Source organism: Notechis scutatus, chromosome 2, assembly GCF_049901735.1.
Source record: "Notechis scutatus isolate UNSWTSFEM ecotype Mainland chromosome 2, rNotScu1.2, whole genome shotgun sequence".
NCBI lineage: Eukaryota > Metazoa > Chordata > Lepidosauria > Squamata > Elapidae > Notechis > Notechis scutatus.
In genome coordinates, this window is record NC_142010.1 from 137,112,645 (window position 1) to 137,132,122 (window position 19,478).

At 39.4% G+C, this 19,478-nt stretch overlaps 1 protein-coding gene and 1 non-coding gene across 5 annotated transcripts; both read right to left on the reverse strand.

The window, feature by feature from the left end:
• Window positions 1-1,868: 1,868 nt before the first annotated feature.
• Window positions 1,869-17,273, reverse strand: KANSL2 (KAT8 regulatory NSL complex subunit 2). 4 transcript variants are annotated; one of them, XM_087954006.1, is made up of 10 exons: window positions 17,180-17,273; window positions 16,109-16,367; window positions 11,451-11,629; window positions 10,200-10,314; window positions 9,001-9,164; window positions 7,488-7,654; window positions 7,016-7,112; window positions 5,042-5,295; window positions 3,152-3,382; window positions 1,869-2,506 (listed from the first exon to the last, which is right to left on the reverse strand). In XM_087954006.1, exons 2-10 carry the CDS (start codon window positions 16,357-16,359, stop codon window positions 2,408-2,410), a joined length of 1,557 nt encoding a protein of 518 aa, XP_087810132.1. In that variant the 5' UTR covers window positions 16,360-16,367; window positions 17,180-17,273; the 3' UTR covers window positions 1,869-2,407. The 4 variants fall into 4 exon arrangements, with proteins under 4 accessions (XP_087810132.1, XP_087810133.1, XP_087810134.1 ...); XM_087954007.1 differs by having other exon boundaries at window positions 16,873-17,195; XM_087954008.1 differs by lacking the exon at window positions 17,180-17,273 and adding an exon at window positions 16,786-16,805.
• Window positions 5,839-5,980, reverse strand: LOC113422752 (small nucleolar RNA SNORA2/SNORA34 family). The gene has a single exon (XR_003372298.1). It is a non-coding gene; the product is annotated as a small nucleolar RNA SNORA2/SNORA34 family (small nucleolar RNA).
• Window positions 17,274-19,478: the final 2,205 nt, after the last annotated feature.

The following is a 19,478-nucleotide window of genomic DNA, read 5'->3' on the forward strand; positions in this document are numbered from 1 at the left end:
GTCAAACATTGTTGAATGACACCGCTGATCATAAAGAACAAACGTGTTGCTAAGCATAAAGCTTTCTTCATTAGTTTATCTCAAGGAAATTAGAAATATATATATTAAGCTATACATGCATTTAAAGATAAAGTGGCATTTAGGAATATTTTGGAAATAATGTACCACACAGAATGGATAGGGTGTGTACTGTATATATACACAGTAGGTAAATATCTATTTCTGAGGCAGTGACAATTTACAGAGCAAACATAAACATGCTTCTTTGTATAGGACCTAATGATAGGGAGTGACTATAGCACTATGAAAAATGCTTCAGATTCCACTCATTTCAAATTTCAAACAGCCACCTCTGCTGAAAGTTTACTTAAACCATCCTGGAAATACTTCAAGTTGGGAAGAATGTTTTGAACTTGGAACATTTCCAAAAGAGCTCATTACAAACTATGGTTAGTTATGACCATTCGTTCAGTGACTGTTTAGTTACAGAAGCACTGAATGGACTCTGAAGTTAGGACCATTGCAGTCCCTTCAGTCACATGATCAAAATTTGGGCACTTGGCAGCATATCCACACTTACGACAGCAAGGATGTTTTCATTCCTCTCACCTATCTCCCTCCATCTATGCCCTTTTGGCCCCCTGCACCCCACAGCCCTTGCCACCCCAGCTGGCTTTCAGAGTCTTTCTGCTGCTGCAGCTGACCAAGCATACCCAACCTCGCCCTTTGCAGACACTGCTGCTGCCACACACAGCTTTCTTCCCCAGGCGAGGGGAAGGTTTTCTCTAGATGGCCTCATGTGACCAGCACCTACTTTGTGTGTGGCCAGGCCAAAGATCGATTGCAGCTTTGCACTGCGCTATTGGGCCATTATTGGAGCTCAGTTTCATGCTGTGAAGGGCTTCGTGCTGCAAGTGCGATTTGGGGGCCTTTTTGCAGCCTCAAGAGCACACCAAGAGGGTCCTTTTGCGCAGCAGGTTTCCAAGGGTGGCTGTAGCTTTGTTGTGCTTCCTGCAGCCCCAGAGTGGTGGCATGCCAAGAAGCTCCAGAGCCTGTAGTTCTGGGGTTGCCTGCCATCCTGCACAGTAGTGTACAGGGCAGCTAAAAGGGGAGAGATGGGAAGGAATAGGCAGTTGGAGGCAGCCCTGTACCTTACCAAAGTTCATGACTAGGAGAGGAGGGGCCAAGCCCACAATGGCTTGGAATGGGTGGTCATCCACTAACAACTGGCCAAATTTGGTTAATGGCAGCATTGGGTAGTGCTGGGATTGCCATTGCTGTGATGCAGTCATGTGACATTCTGTTTTGCAACTGCATCACTTAGCAATGGATTTCTATCTCAGTTATGGTTGTAAGTTGAAAACTACCTATAGACACAACCATTTTGAATTTGAATCAAAATAGTCTGAATGTGAACCATTTTGCACAGCATTCATTCAGGGGAAAAAACCAAATATTTTTATAATTGTTTGTAACATTGGCTTCTATTTGAAGGCAGAAGAACAAGTATGCTTTGGGAAGGCATAGAACCAACACTTTGAGGGAACTCTGTTGATTCTCCATCAGTGCCCTTCATCACAACCTAAATGTTGCCCAAATATTAGATATAACAAAATGGAGACTGTAAGTGACATTGGTAAAATTTGACATGTTTCAAGTTTGCATCAAGTGAACAAGGAAATTATATTTGTCTGCCTTTGAGTCCTTGGGTTCCAATACAAAGTACACAGTATTCTTGTTTGCTTTCTCTTTCCTGTTTCTACTTATGGGGCCAAATAATCATTTTTTTAATTGGCTCTGCAATTTCTGCTCTCTAGAGAGTTTGGCAAAGGAACTAATTACATTCACACAATTAGAAGAGCAAGCTATAAAATGTATCCAGTATTTTTATTTTTATACTACAAGGGATTTGTACACATTATAATGTAGAAGTGGAAAATTGCTTATACGGGCTTCAGTGCTAAAGGAAAAGAAAAAAAAATCCAGCTATGTGCACATTATACATCAACAGGCTAGTGTACAGTACAGATAATAAAAAGCTCTGCTTTTAGCATGGCTCAGCCTGTGACTTCAAATACACTCCCAATAATTCAACTATGGAAAATACATTTCCTCTTATCAGAGCCTATGACTATGAATAAGGCAGAGGCTTTTGCTTTTTGTATTAATTGAACATTTTAAGATTTCCTATGTTTTCTTCTCCATTTATACCAGAAACGAAAAGGCATTCCCTGAATGAGATCTGAAAGAAGTCACTCAAACATGCTAAAGCTGCATCTCACATGGTTTTTTCCAGATAGACATTAAATCTGGGCAAGATTTAATAGAGAGCTGGCAAAACACTGGAAGCCAAAAAGAGTTCAAGAGCAGCACATGCTTTATCGGACAGGAGACAGTTTTTTAAATCTCAGTTGATAGCGGCTGATTCTGAATTCCCATTGGTTGCAGGTTCGTCTTTCTTACTGTTCTCCAACCTTGGTCCACTTGTCACAAGATGCTGTGTATTCTAATAGAGACAGATAATTGATCCTGTGATTTTTATTAGATAATACAAACTGCAATCACATTAATGCAAATAAATAATGCAAATAAATAAAACAAATTAAAAATGCATTAGCCAACTTAAACAAAAAATAATTCAACCAGTATCATTAAGATGTTTTTTCTTGGTGGATGTTATGAAAATAAGGATTCACAGATACACAATCAGTATGCAAAATTTTGTCTATATTCTAAGCAAGTCAACAAATAAAGCAGCTGAGAAGACATTTCAAGAGAAATTGCTTGAATGTTTACCAACTGAAACTGACAATTCAAAGGCTTCCACCACCTGTCAGTTCCTAACCCTTCCCATACTACTACCAACCAGCTGTGCTGGTTTTCCTTTTTTTTTTGGGGGGGGGGGAAGGGAAAGGAGGAGGTAATGATCCTTTCCTGAAACCCATGCAGTATGCAGATGGCTAATCCCCTTAACAAATAAAAGTGACTCCTCCTTTTCTTTATGGTCTGCCTGTGTATATGAAAAGCCTGGCTGTCTCTTTGCAAGGAGGCCTTTGTAGAATAGGCTCTTCTAACATTAACACTTGGCAATTAGCTACCCCTAAAACAAAAGAAGCCCACCAGAGGAAATCCTCCAAACCTAGCCCAGTACCTGCACTGATAGCTCTTGTGGAGGTTCTGATGCAAGAGGTGTAATTTGTCTGGGAAAACTTCCCTTTCCTGCCTGTGTTGGAAGTCCTTGTCGAACGGATTCTTCATCTGAGCACACAATTAGGGGAGCTTCAGCCACATTTTTGCTCAGTTGGTTCTCAAGGGCAGCAGAAGCATCGGCAAGCAGAGGAGAAGGGGGACACTGCATACCATCTCCAACAACATCCAAATCCTATCAGGGAACAACCAAGAAGCCCGTTTGGGGTTGGGGGAAACACAGTGCCTGCCACTAGGTTTTTCCTCCCTCCCAACCAATTTTACATACACCATAGGAAAGGCATAAAAATAAGCCCCACTTCTCTTTAATTAAAAAGGATGAAAAAAAAATAATTTTTGGCAGTCTAAGCAAGCTTCATTTCATCTAGAATAGTCCTCAACTTACCACCATTTGTTTAGCAACAATTCAAAGTAACAACAGCATTGAACAAAGTGACTTAATGACCACCCCCATGGTCACAGGGTCAAAATTTGGATGCTAGGCGACTGGCATGTATTTATGCCAGTTACACTGTCCCAGGATCATGTGATCAGCCTCTGTAACCTTCCTGGCCAGCTTTCCACAAGCTCAGTCGATGGGGGAAGCCAGATTCACTTAACAATTGCAGTGCTTGGCAAAACTCTGGCAAATAGTGCAAAATTAATCACTTAACAATTGCCTTGCTGAACAACAGAAATTTGGGGTTCCATTGTGCTTGTAAGCAGAGGACTACCTGCATTCTGCTAATACAGGTAGATTTGGGGGGGTTGCTGCGTTAGAGGGAATGCCTCTGTTTCCCTATTAAAAAAAGGGAGATGAAATTAAAAGGGGGCATTTATAGATCCAGAGCAGCCAGTTTGTTGAGCAAGACTTTCAAAGTATACAGATACCAGGTGCATCTACTGATTATAATGAAATGGATTTTAATAAAAAAATGTTCTCTAGAACAGGGGTCTCCAACCTTGGCAACTTTAAGACTTGTGGACTTCAACTCCCAGAGTTCCTCAGCCAGCTTTGCTGGCTGAGGAACTCTGGGAGTTGAAGTCCACAAGTCTTAAAGTTGCCAAGGTTGGAGACCCCTGCTCTAGAAGATTGCCTCAAAAAAACAAAATATTTAGGAAGATATTTTTAAATGTTTGGGCAGATGATAAATACCTTCCTACTAGGATTAATTGTTGTGGTTAGCTGGCAGCAGTGAGGAGGAGGTTCCCAAGGAGCGTGTGCCAAATGTGCGTGAGCACAGGATGATTCGTAGAAGAGAACAGCTAGAGCAGCACAGGCGACTCGGGAGTAAGAATGCAACACAATGGCTCCTCCCTTCAGGGAATATAAGCCTGGTTTCAAAGGGTTTTTGCTTTTTGCAGAAAGCAAAAATGCTCTAAAGACCCAGTTTTATGTGTAGAGACTCCGGCTTATTTGAAGAATCCTGTCAAAGCTTTTCTGGTTGGACTAATTGGCTGCAAGCCATCTTTTATCTACAGAGAAGTTTATTTGTAGATTAAAGCTGTGAAGTTTTGAGTTAGTGAGTTTGTTTGAGATTTTCTTGCTGGTAACCGGGTTGGGTCAGAACATTAATACAATGCACTGTATTAAACTACAGGTAGTCCTTGATGTACAACAGTTCACTCAGCGACTGCTTGAACCATTGAACTGAACTGAAAAAAGTGACACATGACTATTTCATTCTGTAGCTCTGGTTGTCTTACTTAATTATTTACCTCTCTTTTGCTTTCGGTGACATCATTAAGTCTGACATAAGTACGTAGTGCATTTCCCACTATATCCTTTGATATATAGCCTCATGCCCAGCTCAAAGGTCATGGGGTCTTCTGCAATGCCTCATAAGATACTTACATCACTGAACTCCAGTGGCAAAATTTCCGTGGGGCGGAGTTCAGCTGCACTCAAGTAGAGATCCGTGGAAATGGTTTCCAGTTCCTCGGGAACACACAGAACCGGTTCAGGAATATACATTTGAGGTGGTAGCTGTAGATGGAGTGGGCAGCAAGGATTTTCAGAAAGGTTTACAGGCACTGGTTTGCTGCAGGGTGCTTCTTCTGATCCTTGGCACAATTTAAATAGGAGTTGATTGGTGTCCTGGCAAATATCTGAAGATGGAGTCAAGGAAATTTGGCAAAATTTGCAATGCATAGTCGGTATAAAAAGCAGACCTTTAAGCAAGTCATCTGACCATGGAAACCTACAATATGTAAACTAGGGAAATAAAGGGAACTTTACCACTTTCCCACCTTGGAGAATCTTGTATGTGATAGAAAATATTGGGAGTTAAATAGGAGCTGTGTATACATTACCATAATCTGTTAATCAATAATAAAAAAAACAACTTTTGATTTAGAACTGGGGTATTGTTCTATATTAGTGGACCGATTCTGTTCTCTAACTACAAAATAAAAATAGGTGTCTAAACTACACAAACATGTTTACAACAGAATTTAGCTCAGTCCACAAGCTTCCAATCAATAAATATCATAGCATACTGAATTCTAAATATTACTTTTTGCTGGCCTAAAAGTTAACATTAAGCCTTTTAGAAGAGCCATTTTTCATATACATTCACACATGGGCCTGAAGGGATCCAAACAATTTGGCTTTATTTCAAGCTGTGGCTTAACTCTACTTTTGTGAAGTTTCATTGTTGCTTCCAACTGAATTGACTGTTCCAGTTTAATTCTGAAGTTATGGAACAGCCAACAGACCATAGAAAGTCATTTCTTTGGGCTCCTGCTTGAAACCAGAGGCTACAGCAAGCCACCAGCCTTGATTCAGGGCCAAGAAAAGCACAAACGTTTGGGTCATACTGGGACAGAAATTGAGTTTTGATAATATTTATGAATATCTTATACTACTTTGAGAATCGGTGGGAAATCACTTTACTGAAGAGTTTGGTGGAAGCTGAGATGATGGCTTCAAATCAATTACAATAGTACACATTAACGTGTTTTAAGTCACTTCTTGTGAAATGGTTGGCTACATGAATTTGATTAATAAATAAATAACTGTTCATGTAGCCATATTCTGTGCCAGGTGAAGCTCCTGGATGTTCTTCAAGAGCATGTTGCAATGATCTATTCTGGAGGTGAACAAGGCATGAATAGCAGTAGGACTTAAGACTTATATACTGCTTTATAGTGCTTTACAGCACTAAGTGGTTTACAGAGTCAGCATATTGCCCCCAACAATGATAATGTGTACCCTCATGGTCCAGAAAGGGGCATAGCTGATGCACAATATAAAATTGTACAAAGTATCTCCTACCCATGGCTGTTGCCTGCTCCTTGAGCAGGAACCAAGAGTCTAGCAGGACCCCCAGGTTGTGCAGTGGGTCTCTCTGGGGCAATATAACCCCATCCAGTACCAAAGATGTTGAATCACATATCAAAGCTTTGGAATTTGACTGTTTATCAGGAATTGAATTTGTATCAAACCTGGTTGATGGCAAAAAGTATGATATTAAGAAATATTCCAGACATCAAAGGAATGGTTGTCAGAAACGCGTAATCTATCTGTTTTGGAAAAGGTATTTTCTACCAATGCAGCAATATGTGTTATTATGGCAGAGATTCTGTAATCAGAATTGATACTATTTTAAGATATCTTGTAGCTTAGTGAATACTTTGGTAAACCAGTGGCTATTCATAAATATACACTGAATTTTTCCTCTTAATTTGTACTTTTAATTTTTTTTAATGTTTCACTTTTAAGATTAAAGATTTTGTTCAGAAGATACTAATTTTTAAAAACTCAAAGATGTTTAATTGGTCTAATTGGGAGACCTATTAATACTATCACCAGAGAGAAAAAGGATACGAATAAGGCAATGTCTTGTCATTGGGAGAGACTGGTTGGAACATCGAACATCATCTACAAAGGCCAAACACCTCTGGCTAGAACGGGTAGTATGTGCCTGGAAGGTACAAACCAAAGACAAGATAATCTTTTAGAGAAGCCACTGTTTTAATATGAATTCTTTCAGTCATACATTAGCCTCTGAAATATACACATCAATGCTTCATGTGTTTTAATACTCATACAACAGACTGAACTTATTAATAGCATAGCATAAAAAGCAGGTTAAAATGTGCCTCATCATGAAGGAGTTTTACTCTTCCCAAATTGGTATTCCCTTGAAAACACTTGGTTTTGAATTCTGCACGTGGCACAGAGATTGCACATATCTGGAAATCAAGAGTTACTTCCATTTTTATGCTTTGCTTTCGTAAAATAATCAGGCATACAATATCTATCACCAGTGGACCAAACAGAGAAGTAACTCAATTACCTGCTGGCCAGCACCCTCGGTAGCCAGCATTCTGCGTTCTTTCAGCTGCCGATGTAAGAGAGCCTCCACACCATAGCGTTGTCGGTAACGCCTCAAATATTTCAATCGCTTCAAGTTTTCACGTTCTTTAGACATAAGACCCTCTGGGCCTGTCAGGAGACTGCTACCTGGAAGACATTAATAATGCATCCTCAGTGTAGAATTAAAATATTATATACCCTTCTACCACAGATCAAAAGAGTTCTTCTGGGAGTTTACTCATTCTGCTTTGAGAAAGAATCTGCTTTAGCTCAATTCTTACAGATTTGATTGTTGCTTCAGAGAAGAAATACAAAAGGATCACCATAATTCTACTGCAGGGATGAGCAACCTGAAGCTTCCCTTCACTCAACATTGTTTTGTTGTATTTCAATAGTGTGATTTTGAATGTTAGGTTTCCTACTTCCATTACTCTCTCTCACCACCCTTACCCTTCTCAACCTTAAGGCCTAAAATAGCTCCTTTGGTATCTAATGCTAGACCATTTTGGAAGAATTTTAAGGTTGGGAATTGGTCAGATTGGAAGGCTGTCTTGTGTCCCCCAACCCTTGAAATGCTGCCCATCCCTGTTCTGTAAAACTATGATGTCTGTAAAGTTCTACTACTGTTGAGAATAAATGTAGCACTTCACAAAATTAATAAGAATCAAGGTGCAATCTAGAAGCACCATCTTCCAGCAGTGTTGTCATGGAAGACTTTTGGGGTGATGTTTTCAGAACACATATTTCAAAGACTCTATTCTATAATATTCTCTAACTTTGTTAGAACTAATTAAAATAACTTTTGAAACAATTAAGAAATGTTTCCTTAGCTAGTCCCATAGGATAACTGATTGATATTTATGCAAATACTTTCTCTTCCAAAATTCATGGAAATAATTGTTTTTATTAATTATAGGAGCCAAATATTCTCTTAATGATTGCAACAGATCTCTGAATTCAGACATATGGTACATGAAGCTCTCTTTTACTTGTGGCTACAATGCACTCTCCTATCTTTAGGAACAGATGGTGCTCAAATCCTGAAAATGTTTAATTAACCTGAACATTACATTAATAAGTACCACTTCAAATAAATATTAACAGGCAAGAAAAATCAAGATATATCTACAAAAAAAGTAGTCCCCAACCTCTAAGCTCTTGGTAAACTGCTTCTGATGGTTGCTCTAATGAATTTCACATCAATTTTTGTGATGTCTTCAGCTTATTGAGCCTCGGCGGCGCAGTGGTTAGAGTGCAGTACTGCAGGCTACTTCTGCTGACTGTCGGCTCCCTGCAATTTGGCAGTTCAAATCCCACCAGGCTCAAGGTTGACTCAGCCTTCCATATTTCCAAGATGGGTAAAATGAGGACTCAAAATTGTTGGGGGCAATATGCTAATTCTGTAAACCGCTTAAAGAGGGCTGTAAAGCACTATGAAGCGGTATATAAGTCTAAGTGCTATTGCTATTATGTTCAGAGTTGTAGCCATTTACCTATGGCTTCATGTTCCACCTTCCGGCTGTGCAAATACCGGCGCTTCTTCTCTTTCAGAAGGTGCTGAAGCCGTTTGAACTGATCAATATACAGAGATTGTAGCCGGATCAGTTTTTCTCGCATGATCAATGCCACCTCCTCAGCCGTATACACACCAGCATGTCTGCACAAACAGGATCCAATCACAACTCATCCTCTCTAATCATTAACATGGAGAATCACCTAAAGCAGTGTCAGGTAACAAAAGTAAGCTATTTAAAAGCAAAGAAATCAATCAACAAGACTTGTGACCTTCAGTAGGGAATATTTAATGCAAAACATTTTGAAACCAAAATGCTAATTTGAGGAAGTTCAACACAATATCTTCTGGAGTGTCCTCAAAGCTTAGGAGCTACACCTCTAGAGCTTACCGTACTATCCTAAGTACAAGTAATGGTCTGAAACATTTTTGTACACTTTAAAGGGTGAGAAAGTATGAGACGACAGCTTTCAAAAATGCATTCAAAAGGCCTTCTCCGAACAATTGTTTATAATTTTCAGATAGTGTAAAATGTGGTTGATACATTACCCAGTTGCTGCGTAATTGCATACCAGAACATATGGCAAATTATACATGTGGAATAACTCTACATTGAAATATTTGAAACTTTATGGAGCCACAAACAAAGTATAAATGAAGTTATGGAGTAATATACTTTTCATTAAGTACCTCAGAAAAAAAGGGCAGGCCAAACAAAACATTAGGTGTAGATTAATGGTCAACATTAATTTTTCATTCATAATGGTCAAAATATTCAAAATATGTATTTATGAATACAGGTTGGACTCGAGGGTTTTGTGGACAGGGTAGGATTGATGAAACTTAAGTCCTCTACATGCTATTAACCACAACTTTCAACCATCAGTCAGTAGGTCCAATGAAAGGGGATACTGCACGTTGTAGTTTAAGAACATTTGAAGGCCCAGAAACTTCCCACCTATATACTCCATCATCAACTATTCTGGTGCTCCTAAAAAGAGAACTAGTCAAGATTGATGCTGAGAAGAATAACCCAAATTGTTCTGAAGGAGAAAGGATTACGCTTGTCTTTGAAAGCTCATATTCAGTACATGTTCAAATAATTTTGGGGGGAAATGAACTATCTCTATTGCACAACTCTGCAACAGTAATTCACAGAACCTGACTCAAGAGACTTACTTTAAAGGATCCTCTTGGTCACTATCAATGCTATCTGCTTCACTATCAGGATCACCTCTCCATGTCTGATCCACAGTAAGAGGCTCCTGGTCTCCCTCACTCCAGCTGTCTTCATCTGGAAAAATAAAAGAGAAGAAAAATATGTTTACAATCTACATTATTTAGTAAAATTAGTGTAATGTCATCAATGTAAGCTAAAACAGAGCTACCGAAGTGAAAATCTCATATGAACATACACATCTATAAGCTGATATAAGCATGTCCATCAATCAGAACTATAATATTCATAAATACTCATTTAATCATAAACTCTGCATTAAAACTTATCACTAGAGCATCATTGGAAAATCTCACCTTTCTAGTTACCTGAATGTCAGACCAATACACCCATAATTTAACCTTGATTTGGTAAGGAAACAAGCCTAGCACCATCATCAACATTTGGTCATCTTATTTGGCAGAAGGAAGAGATTGTTACGCGGTTGAAGTTTTTTAAAGTATAAATTATAAAGACAGTTCATAAATTCAAATCACCTCCACCTCTAATTTTAACTATCCAGCAATTAATATATGCTGCATCCATTATTAATTTAATATTTTAAATTTCTTCTATTCTTCATCAAACTACCTACAGGGAAGTGACAGTAAATTGTTTTTAGAAAACTGAGTTGGCTAGTTCCGGAAAGCTCTCAAATTGAGGCTGAAATCTCTGTAAAAACAAATCAAAGGCACAGGATGCCATCTTCTGAAACAGGATATCCTTATCTTTTACAGCTTACTCAGAAAGATACATTTTCTGAGTGTTCGGATTATTCTGTAAATGGTCCATATGATTTATAGGATTCATCAGTAAACTTATATGTTAAATGTAACTTCCCTCTAGAGCAATTCCTAAATTAAATAAAGTAACCAAAACAACAAAATATGTATGCTCTAAATTTCTGAATGCAGAGTCAATGCCCTTTGCCAAAATATAAATTCCTGACTTCCCAAGATATTTAAGCTGAACCTATTATTAAAAAATGGTAAAGGGAAATATAAATGCATTTAATTTTAAAAAACATTTTAACCTAGTATCGGGTGAGACTGAACATTATCTGCTTCCATCTTTTCTCTGGGTTGCTTTGTTTTAAACTACACATTGAAAGAGATTTGTTAGAATATGATCAAGCTATATAAAATTCAACCTTTGCATTTAATTTTAAAAGAATAAAAAATGCCCAAGATAACATTATCATCTCTTCAGCTTACCCAATATCCTGCTGCCCTCACTACGGTTATTTTCTGCAGTTTGAGAGCCCTGCTCCGTCTTGGCATAGGAACTCAGCTGACAGAGAAGAGACTCCCTTACAGGGCTAGGATTAGACTTCTTCATCTGAGCCTGTAAGGCCAACACGTTTCTGCGAGCATGTTCAGCACAGAATGACACACTAGGTAGAAAGGCGAAACAGCAAGTGATGTGTTGTAATTTCCAAAATATCTAACAAAGAAACACTTCCATATTGTTTAAAGAAAGATCCACTAAAAGATCTCCAAGGTCCCTTCCAATTCTGTTATAGGAATCAATAAAGTGAATATACCTGCAAGTTGCTCAGTTTGAGAGATGTTGCACTAATCACTTCTGCAGACATGCTCATCTCAGTCTCACTTTCTTTGCTTCCATCTACTAGGCTAGACTGCCTTACCTCAGTCTCATCTGTTTTCTTCCCCTTAATGAAATCAAACTAATCACTCACACCCCTCCACCCGAGTCCCTGCGATCACCTGTTTCCTTTTTAACAGAAAAAGATTTTTTTCATTAAAGTACTCAGTCTTTTACACTACAGTGTAGTACTATTGTGATAGTAATACTATCGTACTATGATAGTACAGGTAGTTTTCGACTTACAACAGTACATTTAGTGACCGTTCAAAGTTACAACGGCACTGAAAAAGGTAACTTATGACTGTTTTTCACAGTTACAACCTATGTAACATCCCCATGATTGTGATTAAAATTTAGATGCTTGGGCAACTTTTTCATATTTATGACTGTTGCAGTGTCCGGGGTCATGTGATTATTATTATTTTTTTGCAAACAAGCAAAGTCAATGGGGAAACTAGATTCACTTAACAACTGTGTTGCTAACTTGACAACTGCAGTGATTCACTTAACAAATGTGGCAGGAAATGTCATAAAATGTGGCAAAACTCCCTTAACAAATTCTCACTTAACATAAATTTTGGTCTTAAACTGAGGAGTACTTGTAGTAACATATGACTATTTGCTAGTCCTCAACTTGTGACCATCTGAAGTTACAAGGATCTCATTTCTGACCTAGTTCTGAAGTTCTGACAGCTGAGGGCCCCCACAGTCACAATGAGCACATTTTGAGCACTCACCAACCAGCCTACATTCATGGCTGATTGTAGCATCCCAGTCATGTGACCTGTGTTTTACATCACTTTTGCGAAAACCATTTTCAAGTTTTTGGCAAAATTGGCCACAGCAAACCACTGGTTTGCTTAATGACCATCGCGTTTGCTTAACAACTGCCACAAAAAGGTTGTAAAATTGGGTCAGTCATGTAGATTACCCAATTTACAGCTGTCACAATTTAGGACCGTGATGGGCAGGCTCCATTATGGTAGTAAGTCAAGGACTACCTGTAGTTTATATTACAAATTAATAACATGTTTAAAATGTTTTAAAGGCCCATAAAGTTATTTTTTAAAGACAGTAATGAGAACTTTTTCTTTCCTCTGGGGGCAGGGAAGTATCTGCTACAGTTATCTGCTAATCTTACTTCCTAACTCTGAATCTGCATGTGTTCTCAAGGCTTTCAGGAGAATTATGGAATTTCACTCTAATACAGGGATCACCAAAACCAGGCCGTGTGAGTGATAAGCAAGTGACGGGCGTGAAGATCCATTTGAGCAAGTGGCAGGCAAGTGCATGCATACAAAACTCCATTCGTGTGAGTGGAGGGCAGTTGAGTGGAGGGTGTGAAGCTCCATTCATGTCACTGGGAGCTCCATATGCAAGCACCCTCCATCCACGCAAGTGAATGCCGCTTGTGTGAGTGGAATTTCACACACAAGTGAAAGTGCTCGCGCTCATGTGCAAAACTCCATTGATGCGCTCGTCATTTGCACCAGTGGAGCTATGTGAACACGCATGCACTTCCCATTCACCCTCCTGCACTGGGCTACCAATCTGATTAAGGTTGGGGATCACTGCTCTAAAGCGTTTAACATCCTTTAAAGTTGTCAGCAAGCAAACCTTAAGGAGTCTTTTTCCTCGTAGGCTAAAGGCAAGGATTCCATAATGAGACTAGCACATTTGGCAGCTCACATTTAAACAAAACACTCATAAGAGTGTGTGTAATGTAGAATAATGATTAAACACTGAAGCCGGCAATCTGGATGTTGCCCTTGAACACTTGTAAAAAAGGGAAGCAAAATGAAGAGAACCACTATATGGTGCAAATTAGAAAAGGAACAATAAAACAATGCTTTCCAAGTTGCTAAACATACTTCCTACAAAACAAAAATGATTTACGCTCTTCTTATAGTAGGCTTCCCTAACTGGGTGCCCTTGAGTCTATAGTTCCATAAAGATCCCAATGCATCTAAAGGTTTCCAGTTTGGATTAGTAACATGCTTCAATTCTCAAAAAATACACATTATACTTAAAGGTCTATGTACTGAAGTCTCCAGGCCTAGCCTCTTCTAAGAAAGCTGCAAACTTAGAAATCTATACAGTACTTTCATATTCAACTTGTGCTACTTGAAATTGAGATGTTTGTGGCTTTCCAGACATCACAGATTGGGATTCCCATTTTCCTTGTCCAATGGCCAATATAGGTGTGCACTGACAGGAAACAGATTTCAACAAAGTCTAAGAATTACATACACGTCATAAACATTTATCAAGCAGGTGTCTACATTCCACCAATAGGGGGACTTTGTTGTTACATGACTCAAGAATCCATTCCATTATTGCTAACTTTGGATTAGACTAGTAAAATGAGCAAGTTTCAAACAAATTGTGATTTAATGAAATGTTTTAACTGTTAGTTAAAATGGAAATATGTTTCTGATTTATTCCTGATGATTGTGGAGAGACTAAAGGGTAAAGGAGAATGCATAAACAAAGCCTTGTGACTTGAAATTTAATGCTAAACATGTTGCAGAGTCACAGCCATTTCCCCCCAAAGAATCCCAATTTGCTGTGATATAAATAAATGACATCCATCATTCTTTGTTCCATAATCCAGAGTACATGCTTTGCTTTTGTCCTCAGCCATGAAACAAACCATCACATTCCAGAGTTTTTTTGGCCCAATCTACCAAACATGGTTGGTGTTAGCAAAACTAGGAGAAAACTGTATGCTGCTTTAAAAGGCAAGATATTAATTTAACCTAACAATTTAAATAAATGCTCCTGTATCTTTCCTAATTATTATTTCATCTAAGAGCTCTTGTGATTAGGATGCTGGGTTGGAGGTTAGCAAGTGTTTGAGTCCTGAGTGCTGCATGCTGACATAGGGTGGGGTGAGCTCTTTCTTTGCTTCAGCTCCTGCCAGGGATTTGAAAGGAAGCCCCAACGGGGCGTCCACCCAGGCAACTGTCACTAGATAATCCTCCGGAAGGGCCTAGGTCCTTGTTCCCACATGAGAGCAAAAATTTCATCTAACTGGGTTGTACACAATGTTTTAGGACTCTGTTTAGATTTTTTTAAAGAACTTTTTAAAGAATGTCAATTCAATTGTCAACCTTTCAAGGTGGACCATGTCAGGAAACAGACGACTCAAGAATGAAAGATTGATTTGGGTATAAGAGAATTTGAAACCCTGATAATATTTTTCCTTTCTTCATTCTTGTAGCCAACAAGTGAAAGAAGAGTGAGTTTAAATTCCTTTCTAATGTTTTTTATTTCTAATCTCTTTATTTAACAGGTTTCAACTAGTTTGTTAACTTTCACTACATTTCTCAAAGATCTCTATACAATAGTTCTACACAGCAATCCAATCAAAGGCTTTGAAAAACAAAGACTGAAGTTTTAAATGTTTAATAATTCAGAAATTGGGTAGAAACGTTTTAGTAATAACTCTAGCTTATTTAAATGTGCTATTTTATATACTATTCTTTTAATCAGTTAACTATTAACTTTGTACCAAACTTTAAGCCTGTGATTAGCATTGAGCTAGATCTGTAAGACAATCTTGACTTTGGATGTTTTGAGAGGAAGTACTTCAAAATTGTACATGGGTATGCGACAACTCCTTATTTTTAATCAACAGATACTCTGGAATTATTTGAGAAGTCAAAAATATGAAAATGTTCTCTAGAACAGAGGTCCCCAACTCCTGGACCATAACCTATTTGGAACTGGGCCATGCAAGAGTGCAAAGCTCCATTTGTGCAAGCATGCTTGCCTACTGCTTGTGCGGAACCATCCCCCTCCCCCTCGCAGCAAAGGTTGGGACTGCTGCTTTAGAACAAAGAAAGCTGCCTCATGTGAAATACAGATATTGCTCATCTATTTAAGTACCATATTTCCTGACTGGCATTGATTTTCAAGAGCATTCCCTACTTTCATCCTTTCTCAAATTTCCTTGGAGATGTCAGATTGAACCTGAATCTTTTTGTACTGTATATGTTAACATGCAACTCTTTTCAGTTAATGTTCTACAAATATATATATATATATCTGTGAACACAATCCAAATGACTTGCATCCAGTCTTAACACAGGATGATATAATTGCATGAATGTAACTTTTACAATATTCCACAATTATTCTATGCATATAGTAGCCTATTATTTTCATTTAGACCTACGATACAAGAAATGATCTGCTGCAAAGGCTGAGGAAGACAACATTTCATCTCTAGAGATAATGTGAACATATAGAGAATGCATACCCATCTTTCTTCTCCGGCTTGGGAGCTGCATTTGGGCACCTCCTGCCATTCTTAGTTGAAATATAGCTGCACTGCTTGAAGGGTGCATTCCTGTCTTCAAGGATGTGTTTAATGCAGAACTCGAGTCCTTCCAAACGAGGCTGAGAGCATGGACGGTGAGCAAAGGCACAGGACAAGGTTTCTTGTGGCCTTGGCACAGGAGTGAGCTGCCCCCGATTTGAAGGCAAGCCATGAATGCGAATTCTGTTCATGCCAGTGCCTGTAAGGAACATGTTAGTACAGATTTGACATAAGTAAAAAAAAAAAGTCACTTCTGCTACCATAAAAACCCCTTTGTTTCCAACAAGGTTATTTCGGTTTTCCTTCTGACTATCAAGCTTTCCTCTTGATCAATCTTGAACCACCGGAGATTCTCTATTTCAGAGTTATACAGCTACCGGCAATTCGTGGATTCGCTGGACCCTGAAACAATCCACACCACTCCGATCAGAACCCCGAAAAGGCAAGAAATGTGAATAAGACTCTTGCGACGACCATCCCTCTTCTCCCGTCCCAGTTCCTCAACAGGCTGGGCATTTCCTTCTTCCCTTCCCTCCCTATTAACCATTTTTATTTTTCTTAACCGCTTAAGCAGCTGCGGCTCCTGTAACTAAATACCAGGAGAGAAGATTCTTTACACAATGGCGAAGATCACGGAACGCCGGGAGATTCTTCCTAACCGTAACGTTATTTAAAGTTCATACAAAACATGTTCCCTCTTTTACCCTAAAAGGGATTAAAAGTCCCTCCCCTGCCGCCGCCGCCTTTCTGTTCTCTGCGCTTCGAGAGCTTCGCTTAATTCGGACACGCGGGGGCGAAGCCTTCCCCAACCCAGTCGAGAAGGCGCTTCTCCTTCCCCCTCCAGGGACTCTGGTCCCTCGGCCATATACGATTCCCCCACGCCTCCTGCTTCTTTTTCCGAGGACCCGTTTGGCAAGAGCGAGAGGAAAAGTGAGCTTGGGGGGAGCCTCAAATCCGCCCTCACTTTTTTTTTTTTTTTTTTGGTCAGCGCAGCAACAGCCGCCATCTTACCTTCCTCCTCGCGCTCTGGCTCTCATCAGGGCCTCGAGTTCGCTATCGCCAGCCAATCCGGAGATGACGTAAACCAGGACGGGATTGGATAAAGGAAATGTCATTCGAGCCGGTGTGGAGGGCGGGGCGCCAGGCTTTTTAACGGTTTATTAGTATTTTTTTTTAAATGATCCCCGATTTAAGACTATTTTGACTGTGTTTATGGCCTGCTTTTAATTTCATTGCAGTAAGCTGCTTTGAGGGCTAATACAAAGTATCTCATATTAAATAGACTTCATTAAGGTATGAAAGACACCCAACTTTAAGCAACTGATTTTGGTATTCTACTCAAGCAGGATGGGATTCAAGCAAGCCAGAATTCCATCTCATGAAGCTGGAATTGCTGAAACACGTGTTACGATCAATCAATAGAATGTCCATAGCCGGACACCACCTTTAGCAGGACTAACTAAAACTTTGCTTTGCAAAAAAAGAGAGCATTTTGCTTCTTTGTCATACCATTCTTAATATCAAAAAGTTTGTGGCACATAATTTAAATCTGCTTCCTATAATCTAAACCCATTATTCGATACGCTATATGACAGACATGGAGATAGAGAATAGATTTTCAAGTATTCTTGTATGTCTCTGTCTTTATTTCCTTGCACCTCCCAAAGCCACGTGGCATTCAGCCCCTTAAATTTTTCATTGCCTTTCAATTGTTATGTTGGAAGTTAAAACCCGTCCCTCTCCTAGTAAAATGAAATATTTTAGGATATACTAAAAAGGCAGAATTCCCCTAAAAAGAAAAGTATAAACTCAGGCAGAAACTCAGCCCCCTCCCAGCTTTGCTAATGGACCACTACTCTGACCTAGGCCACTCTATTTTACATAACAAAGATCTACTCTAGGTAGAGCTATTATAGGAATTGGCCTAACCCCTTTCATTACATCATCATCCAGCAAGACTCAACCAAGCCTGGGACTCAGGACAGCCTACAGAGTTGCCCCTGCATGGCCCCATGGGAGTCTGACAACCAATCAGAATACAAGCTCAAATTCAAATCCCAACAAAGGGCATAAAACCAAGGGACTTTCAGCATTTCTGCCCTTTTTCATCCAGCTCTAAGGCATGTGATCCTGTCCACCATTAAACCATCTTTCCAAGCAGTCACCATGTTTCCAGTGTCTTTCTTCCCCACTTCGAACTGAACCAGAAGGCTATTTCTCCCAACAGTTACCATACTATCTTCCCTTAATTTTCAGCCAGCACGGACCACAGTTGGAGCATGTCAGTATGAGATTAACGTGCCTGCATTCAAATTATAAATGTATCGATCCCTTCATTCCCCTTTACTAGTTATCCAAGGCCCCGCCCCATGAAATATTTTGAGGAATATTAAAAAAAGCAGAATATTATATTTCCCTAAATGAGAAATGGAGAAACATATTTTTTAGAGGCAGGAAGCAGCCCGTCTCCCTGCCCCAAAGCAGAAACTGAGGAGGCTACCTTTTAGAAATGCAGATTTGGTAATCCATTCAAGACAGGATATTTTGAAATAAAAGTACAATGGTAGGATTAGAAGCAGCCCAAAGCCCCTTCATTGCACTAACCCTAGAGCAATCCAAACTTCAAACCTGGGAGATAAACAATAAGTCAGAGGTTGACCAAATTAGCCCAGACAAGCACCTAGGTTTTGCATTTCCTCTTTTGTATATAGAGCCAGCTATGACCCCTATATAACCCCTATATGATCCCACAGGATAGCTAATAGAATATTAAAGGACATGTTCTTGCACAGGAACAGGAAGCTCAAATATAAAGCCCAAAGATATATCCCCACTTTCAACTCCATTGTCAGCTGCCCAGAATCACATGTGCTTGGTGGTTCTGCTTTATCAATAAATGTTGCTTTCCAATCAGCCTCCAGCCTCCATTTTATCTCCAGTGCCTTTCTCCTGAATTGGAATTGACCCAGATGGATAGTTCTTCCAATACCAGTGAATTGCAATTCGGGCACTTGGTAACCAACCCATATTTAGGAGGGTTAAAACATCCTGTAAGTCATGTGATTGTAATTGGCAATCTTCCCAGCTGGCTTCCAACAAGTAGTTAATTGGAGAAGCTAGTTTTGCTTAATGACCTCAGTAAAAAATGTCATAAAAATGGGTCCACTCACGACTCATTTAATGACTGCATTGCTTACTGACTGAAATTCCAGGTCCCAATTGTAGTCATATGGTGGGAACTACCTGTAATGCACATTACCATCCCAATGTGGCATTACTCTACTGTACAGGATTTATGCATTAAAGATTG

Coding starts and splice junctions, on each gene's coding strand:
- KANSL2 (XM_087954006.1), bottom strand. CDS start 16,359: ATGAACAGAATTCGCATTCATGGCTTGCCTTCAAATCGGGGGCAGCTC. Junction 7,655..9,000: donor GGTGGAACATGAAGCCATAG/GTAAATGGCTAC, acceptor AATGTCTTCCAG/GTAGCAGTCTCCTGACAGGC. Junction 3,383..5,041: donor TGCCACTGGAGTTCAGTGAT/GTAAGTATCTTA, acceptor GTTCCCTGATAG/GATTTGGATGTTGTTGGAGA.